Consider the following 8,815-nt stretch of genomic DNA (forward strand, 5'->3'; position numbering starts at 1 on the left):
TACAGTTTTATTATTAATCTATACAACAATTATCTTTTCTTAACATTCAATTTCTTCTTCAGTCATCTGTGAACTTTCAAATGTTTCTCTAGAAAATACAGTGAAAACACATTCCACTTTCACTTTATCCTATTCACCATCTTCCTTTGCCTTAGATTTTTTCAGTCCTTTGTGCTGTTTTGAGAACTTTTTCATTTTAGCCTTAAACTGTTGTATGTCAACTGTAGACTCTGTGGATGTAGAGGGAGCAGCAAATTTTTCTTCCGGTGGAATGAAGTCCTTCTGCCGCTGTTCCGCACGAGCCCGCTTATTTTGTTCTTGTTTTTCCTCTCTAGCATGCCTTTTCTTAGCCTTCTTCTGTTCATCCTTGAGGAAGTATTCTCCAGTAGCCAGCTCCTTGTCAATCTTGCTCTCTGCTTGAGGCGGGGGGAACGGAGTGTAAGGTTTCTTCTGAACTTTCTTTTTAGGCTGTTTCCTTGGCACATTTTTGCTTTTAAATGTAGGTAAGAACCTGTCCCAGCTTTCATTTTTTAGTCTAGAATCTTTCATTAATTCTCTCTTAATCATTAAACTTTTTATGTTATACATTGGGTGGATGTTTTTCATGGTATCCTCTACTATGCGTCGGACCTGAACTAAACCTTTGTATGGGCCAACAGCGGACACAGTATTGCCTTGAACAAGTACGTAACACTCGGTCAGTAGTTCGATAGACTTGAGAGTGACTCCATTTGGTCCTATCAATCGCTGCCGTCTCTTCAAAAAGGTTTCCTTCTTTCGCACAAATGAGTTTAATTTAATTATGTCACATCCTATTTCGTCCTCTAGAACCCTGACCGCCTGTTCAAACGGGACGCTTCGGGACATTAGCTTCATTAAATCTCTAGCTTTTATTATTATATAGGGGTCCCAAGTCTTTCTCGTAGTTTTAACAATAATGCTACCTTCGATAAGATCCAATTCGGCGACAATGTGATGTTCCTTTAACACTTTCTGCACGAGAGGCCAACATTCTTTCAGGTACTGTTCACGATATTTAGGAAATAAGGTTGCAAATTTACTTTCTTCTAAAAGACCATGAGGGTTATCCTCTGGGGTGAATTTAGGTATTTTCATAGCCCATGCATTATCGACGGGCCCTATGTCCGCAACCTCGTTATCTGATTCCTGCATGCTTGTTTTTTATTCTGTTGTTATCTGGATCAAAAGTACCGTGTAGGGCTCAAAAAACAAAAAAAATATTAGTAAAGCACGACATCGAGCATTGACACATACACACGAGGGATAGATTGACGTCTGTCACACAACGCAACGCACTGTCAAAATACCATGCTAGCCAACACAACGCAAAGAACTACGCGTCTTCAACGCAACCTTTCCAAAAAATTAAAGATTGCGATATTTATGTTTTTCAAAATCGGTCGTTTTTTCTTTAGTAATTATTTGTATACGTAACATAACGAAAACTGAAGGTCTATAAAATGTTACCAGACAAAAAACAGACGTGCGTGTATAATTTTATAAATCTTGTAAATAGTCTGTAGTGTAAATATCTAAAAATACGTGGCATACTAAAGAGAACATAGAAAGTTGACGGATTTAGAGTAACGAAAGGACCACATTCTAATAACAAACAAAATATCTTTCTGCATTACAGTCATAATAGTTTTTCAGGGAATAATTTAGATTGGTCACACTCTTGAAGTAGACTATTCGGGGAATCCATCCCAATGAGCAATTGCAATCGGAAATTACGCAACCAAAGACTTTTTAACCAATCAGCTGCAAGGAGGAGACTTTTAGTACAATTTATACCAATCATCAGTCCGTGCGTGTCTAGATTATTGTCGTGTTGAAGCCCTAAGCACCCCCCCGGTGACAAGACTCGACTGACCTGACTGACACTAGACACTACTGACAGAAATACTTTGGGATTTGCATGAAGAGGACGTTGTCGTTAAGTTTGTTGGATTTTGCTGTGTTCATTAGGTAAGTACATAACTTTACGTTAATAATAAACTGAAATAGATATCATACACTAGAGAAAAAGTGACCAAGCCCACCGGCGGCCGAGGCGACGATCCGAGGGCTCCGATGGTGGATCATTAACCGCCTTCAAAAAAAAGGAGGTTCTCAGTTTGACCTGTATGTTTCTATGTATGTATATTTGTCCGCGATTATCTCGCGTTTGGCGGAACCGATTTTGATGCGGTTTTTTTATTTTCATAAAATAATTTGATTTGTTCCCTAGTTTACGTCAATAGTTTTGGAGAGTTTCCAATAAAATATAGCATACCTAGGTAAAAGTTGCGGACCCTAAACCTTGGTTATAATCTAACAGACCGAAAAATGTAGGTACATTTAAATACTAAATCTAGGTAGATAGTCATTTCACCTTCGTATACCTAATTTTCACAATATTTATCAAAACCTAAAAAGAATAGGAAAGTATTCCCTCTTGGTTGAAACTGCGTTCCATTCAGACAAATGGATTTTTATCCTTACTTCGTGTTTCCTCATTGAAATGAATCTCTATCGACTGCTAGCTGCTATAGAAATATATAATTCTAAGATATTGACCGTGGAAATTTCAAATATCGTAAGTCGTAAGGGACATTTTGTCATAAGTGACACTAAAAACACAATTTTTTTTCTCTTTTGATTAAAAAAAAGTCAGATTTAGTCTTTCACGATTTTTACACATTATTAAATTGTACAACGGGACTTAATCGCGACCCCGTGGAGACGAGACCATGGGGACAACGCCGTCCTCGAAACGTCAGAGGTAAATCTTAAAACTTAGATAAGCGATTAAGTCCCGTTGTACAATTTAATAATGTTTAAAAGAGTCGTTTTATTATCGCTAAAAATAATGAAGGTAAGAAATGCATTGTGAAAGTTGGTTTGGTCGTAACTACCCAAATGCCTGTAGTTGTGTAGAATCCTTTTCGACTATTCTGACAAAATAAATATGAACCTTTAGACTAACAATGGCGTAAGTGACAACTAAAATTTTTTTCTTATATCCCTATACTTATTCCCTAACTACAGTATGTCCAACGACATGACGTTGGTTTTTCGAAAAAAAGAATTGGAAAAAATTTTTTGGGGCATAACTCCTACCTGGTACCTACTTTTACAGTTGTAGGAATAAATTTCTCTAATTTTCGAATATGCGAGAGTGATAGAGAGGCAGATAACGAAATTTCGATTATGATGTTTCGCGGCAGACCCTCGGAGCGGGATAAACAAAAAGGGAGGTCATGTTGGAATCGGTATTTTTAATACAGTTTGGTTCAACTATTTTCACTGATTTCAGGTTACATTACTTACGTTAGGGGATGGTGACTATTAATTGCTGCAGCGTGGATGCGAGCTATAGATATCACGGTCAATTTCCTTGAAAAGTTGGGTTGCTATCGATGCCGCATTGCTGTCGTGATTCTTATAATCAATCACTCGTTTTATCAAGGATATTGACAGTGACGTCACCCACGTCAAAGCTGTATATAATCACGCATAATCATTTATTTTATATTTATTTGTTGCAAACCATGGTATTACAGATGTTCTTAAAATTAAATAAGTACCTACAAGCAGGAGTAACTTTGCAACAGCAAAGCTGCTGCTGTCTCCGTCGGAATACCTATAACCATTTTATTGAGTAAGGTTTAGCGGCGATTACGCCCGTCAAAGGTACAATCCGCCATCAAACCATGAACATTTATTAATCTTAATAAGACAAGAAATAGTGTGGTTTTTATCTTCACAGTTTGTAAAAATACCTACTTTTCTACAAAGTTCTAAATGTGGATACCTACACTTACTACTTACAGTACAAAGTACCTACATATAATATACTCGTAATCATTAGGTATTAGGTGAAGGAAAACATCGTGAGGAAACCGGACTAATCTCAATACGGGCCTAGTTTACCCTCTGGGTTGGAAGGTAGTAGAAACTACGTAGTGCCCACGCCAATTACTGGGATTAGTTGCCAAGCGGACCCCAGGCTCCCATGAGCCGTGGCAAAATGCCGGGACAACGCGAGGAAGATGATGATGATTTAACTCAAGTTTTATATAAATATTTGGGCGCACATTGTTTTGTTGACTATAATGAATTACTTACTTACGTAATATGATGGTGGTGGGTGGTTTGAATTTGTGTTTTCTACCCCCAACTTTTTCATAGACTTTCTTTGGGTAGTTATACAAATCCTTGTTTTGACATTTTGCTGGGGCATTAGTCTTCCGAAACGTGCGTCGAATCGTTGATAATAAAGGTAGGTAAACAAAATAATTTTTACCTGGGCCTATCGTGAAAAACTTAATAAATATATTATGTTTATATTATACGCAAAAAGTAAAATACAATAGGGACCCGGACTGGAGTCCACGAACAGCAATTAAGTAGATTGTTAATGCTATAATTGATATGTTTTTTGCCTGTGAACTTGAAACCAGGGATGTTGCGGATGCCGATTTTTTGACATCTGCGGATGCGGATGTCAAGATAGTACCATAAAAAACGTCAAATATTATATTTTAGTAATTTTTATTCCAAAAAACCGGCCAAGTGCGAGTCGGTCTCGCGTTCCAAGGGTTCCGTACATTAAGTCCCACTCACGCTCGACTGCTCATTTCTAATAGGTTTTTTTTGGTTAATGACTAAATTACCTAGCAGTCTAGCACTTACGCCGATGCTAAGACGTTCCTGTACCGGCCTGTTCCACATCCGCATCCGCATTAAATCCGCATCGATTTTATGCGGATGCGGATGTTGAAAATAATGCGGAAGTTCCGCGGTTGCGGATGCGGATGCGGATATTCGCAACATCCCTGCTTGAAACTTGTCTATAATTCCCCCGTTTGACGGTATACGTACGATGTTACGGACTTACCTAGTTACGATTTTTATAAAAAAAAGTTATATTTTTGGCTCTCCTGAAAATTAGTAGTTTGTCCCTTATGACATTTGAAATTTCCACTATCGATAGGTGTACAGTTATATTTTTATTTTAACCTGGTACATTATGCTTTATATTGCAGATCAGATTTACAAAAGGCGCACACAGAAAATATGAGCGACTTTGGCGGACCAGGTAAATTTCTGTTTTATTGTATACACCAATCAATTTTAATAAATTTATCTCATTGTGCAACGTCCTGTTGCTTGTAAAGTACGTACATTTCGACGCCCCCATAATAGGTAGTTCCGAATAGACCCGTACTGGATCCACGGATTTAGAGTTAATAAACTGGATCGAGTACATTGACCAAAAAGTGTGTCCACATGAGAAGTCAAACTAGAGCCCTGCATCTCGTTCTAATTAGGGTGACCATAAGACATCTGTATGTGGGATATTAGGATAACATGGAATATATCAGTAGGGTGTGTCATTTTCTAAATAAAGTGAAATTTTAAGTGGTCAGGTTTTTTTTTTCATTTGTAGTCGGCCTCTTTCGCACTCACTCATGGTATGTTCATAAAGGTAGGCTTCCCTTTTGTCCACTTCAGTTTTTTTTAAGTATAAGCGTCATTGAAGATCTGTTTAGCAAATATGACGTTTTTTTTAAAGTTGGTGCCTTTTTTCTATTGACGGAAATGTGTCCTACCTATAAAGAATCGATGTCATATATAAACAGTTTAACACACCTAACAAAATATTATGTATAAATGAGAGTCTCTAATGTTTAAGGAGTTAAGCACTTTGGTTTTACATTTTGGCAATTGAAGGGATGTTTACAAAAACAACATACCTGACTACACTGGTTGACACCTGAAACGATTAACAATGTTCTTAAAAAAGTGTCAACCGGTCTAAGCAGTTGTTGTTTTTGTAAACATCCCTTCAATTGTTCTACAACAAATCTTAAATTAAACATGCCGAAATAAAGACATAAGGTACCTATTATGTTAAACTTACTTTTACATTACCTACGTTAATAATAACTAATAAGAATTCTGTGAGACCGATTCAAAACGTGCCGACATCATAGTCACCCTAATGAGTTTGACAATGTTGTCTTGTATTTTTATAGTAAAATGTAATAATTGTGGCTTTCTTGAGAAACAATATTCCACAATTAGCAATTATTTCACTCCAACAACCTTTAACACAACATTTCTTCACAATTTTTAAGAAATTTCGCATTCACGTGTTTTGAAGAAATGTCATCAAGTTGGGGATACCAATTAATATTTAAAGTTACTACAACTTCTACCATACTAAAATTTAGTTTTTTTTTGCTGTGTATGCGCTTGGTTTAATCAGTTAATAATATTGGCATCATAATTATTTACAAATTACTTAAAAGATATCAGAACTGTAGTCTGAATATAGCACTAAAATTGTATAAGAAGGTAATTAAATTCAGTAGTTTATTGATATAATTTCTACCATAATGGTATCTTTTTAACATTGGCAACATGTGCGAGTGAGACACAGGGCTCGGGTTTTTCTATCTCAAGTGGACCGTTTTCTCTAGTCTGGTACGAACAACTTTCTGTCTCGGTGATAAGGTTCAAATTAGTATGGCAAAAAAAGTGACAACTCGCTCCAGTTTAAAAAATATAACTTCATGACTGGATCCCAATTAGTAGGTAAATAACACCATTCGATAATTACTCGTTGGTGCCAGCGCCTACCGCGAACCACGTTCGACGTGTTGCCTCTCTGTCGCACTTGTAAATTCGTACGTAAGTGTGACAGGGAGGTAACACGTCGAACGTGGTTCGCGGTAGGCCCTCTGCTCGTATCTGTATTGAAACGAAAACCATAGTATCTGCATCCGGTCTTCTTGTAGTGGGATAAACACGAAATGAATAAATGTTTTTGAACAAGACATACATAATATCTTATCTACTTGACCATTACTGCGAAAAGCTAACAATGTTAACGTTTATAAATATATTCTCCTATCATAATGACGAACCAGCCAGCTATTAATTGACCTTCGGTGAACCTTATTGTCATTGCAATAGGGTTTACAAATTGTCTGTCGCATAATATCTATATAAGTAGTATTAAGTACAGTGAAACCTGGTTAAGTGGGACCTGGATAAGTGAGAAACCTCTATAGCTGGGACTCACGGTGCGGTCCCGACACTTTAGCACTGAATTACCTCTGTTAGTGAGAAAAAACGAACCTCTATAACTGAGATTAGTTGTTGTGATTTTATAGTCACATTTACCTCTATAATTGAGACAGAGAGTGTATTTTACCTCTTTTACTGAGACTATATTTATAAGATTACATTTTCCTAATTGTTTTTTTAGAATTGTATAGGAATTGACCTGTGTATCTGAGATAACGTCAATCTATGACCTCTCTAACTTGGATTTTATTGATCAATTTCCGTATTCTTACTAACTCTTAGTCTATGCACAAATTCCGCATTTGCTTAATTGTGTCTAAACGACTTCAAGTTTCATTTAGTTACTTTATGTAGTTAAAACTATCGAAACGAAAGCTGGAAATTTGATAAGTAACACGAATAAACAGATTTTCATTTAATACATTTCTAAGACGCAATGAAGTCCGTATCAAATTTAATTGAAAAAATATATCCTTTGGAGAATCATTCGAAATAAATTCAAAGAAATATTTAAACAGACTTAAAAAATATTTAGGGTCAAGGATTATTTTACCTTATTTATTTTTAAAGATACTTAATTACAAAATACCTTATTAACCACCTCTATAACTGAAATATATCCTCTATTCTCACCTCTATTAATGGGACCCTCTATAAATGAGACAGACATTTATTTGTAGGTACCTGGCTAACTGAGAGCCTGGGTAAGTGAAATACCTCTTTAAGTGAGACAAATCTGCTCGTCCCTTGAAGTCTCACTTATCCAGGTTTCACTATAGTAACAAAACCACACTTTGTTGCTCGCTTGCTCGGATAAAACATTTAGTTCAACCGACAATACAGTGGCGTAACTGCCATCCACCCTAAGTTAGGTACTTTTTAGTCGGATGCCGAAAGAAGGGTTGTTTTAAATTATTTATTAAGGTAGGTCATACGAACGAAATACGTACGGGAAATAGTCTTTGCCGTAGTAGGTACACATTAACATGTTAATAACGCGTTTCATAAGCTTAGACCAATTTTAGCGTAGGTATTACCAAATGGCCATATAAGTGTTGCTGTGTAACTTAAGTAAGTAAGAACTTGGCTGCATTTAAATTCAGATTCAGATATATTTATTTTTCAAGAGCGATACAAAATTTTCATTATAAATAATATGTACATACAATGATAAATATTATATAACCATAGATAGGTTATACTCATACTTGAGGAGCACAAAAATTACTTCCATATTTATTTCTGTGCCTACGAAGAAATCTGTTATTTTTGATCAATTTTCTCATTCCATCCATCTTGGTCACACTCGTTGTTAAACATAAGGTCGTCTCTTTCTCTTTCGGTGTGCGGGAGCTCGTTAGCACGTGCACATTTCTCGCTTGTCCAGCCGCGTCTAAAGGCAACTTGTCCAATTTGTCACAAGGTAAGAGCTCCAATTTTAGAACGCCTATAACCTATCTTGAGTTATAAATTATTGTGTACATACCACTAAAGTGTCATTCAATAGAACTTGCTAACTGTGTAAACAAAAGTTACTAGTAATTTGACATTCCGCGTCAATTTTAGTATGGCGGTTTGTTTACATAGTTAGCAAGTTCTATAATGACACTTTAGTTGTCTCATTCGCACACCAATTCCAAAGAATGGAAAAACTGTCTTCATGTGACTATATTAAACTGTCTAGGTCCTTCAACACAAGGTCGCGGGGGCAACG

The 8,815-nt window shown here is 36.4% G+C and overlaps 1 protein-coding gene across 1 annotated transcript; it reads right to left on the minus strand.

Annotated features, from left to right (window-relative positions):
• Positions 1 to 76: 76 nt before the first annotated feature.
• LOC134652884 (KRR1 small subunit processome component homolog) lies at positions 77 to 1,272 on the minus strand. The gene has a single exon (XM_063508075.1). The coding sequence runs from the start codon at positions 1,171 to 1,173 to the stop codon at positions 130 to 132; it is 1,044 nt and encodes a 347-aa protein (XP_063364145.1). The 5' UTR covers positions 1,174 to 1,272; the 3' UTR covers positions 77 to 129.
• Positions 1,273 to 8,815: the final 7,543 nt, after the last annotated feature.

Source organism: Cydia amplana, chromosome 12 (genome assembly GCF_948474715.1).
Source record: "Cydia amplana chromosome 12, ilCydAmpl1.1, whole genome shotgun sequence".
NCBI lineage: Eukaryota > Metazoa > Arthropoda > Insecta > Lepidoptera > Tortricidae > Cydia > Cydia amplana.

Excerpts from the sequence above, each read along its gene's own strand:
- LOC134652884 (XM_063508075.1), bottom strand. The coding sequence starts at position 1,173 with ATGCAGGAATCAGATAACGAGGTTGCGGACATAGGGCCCGTCGATAAT.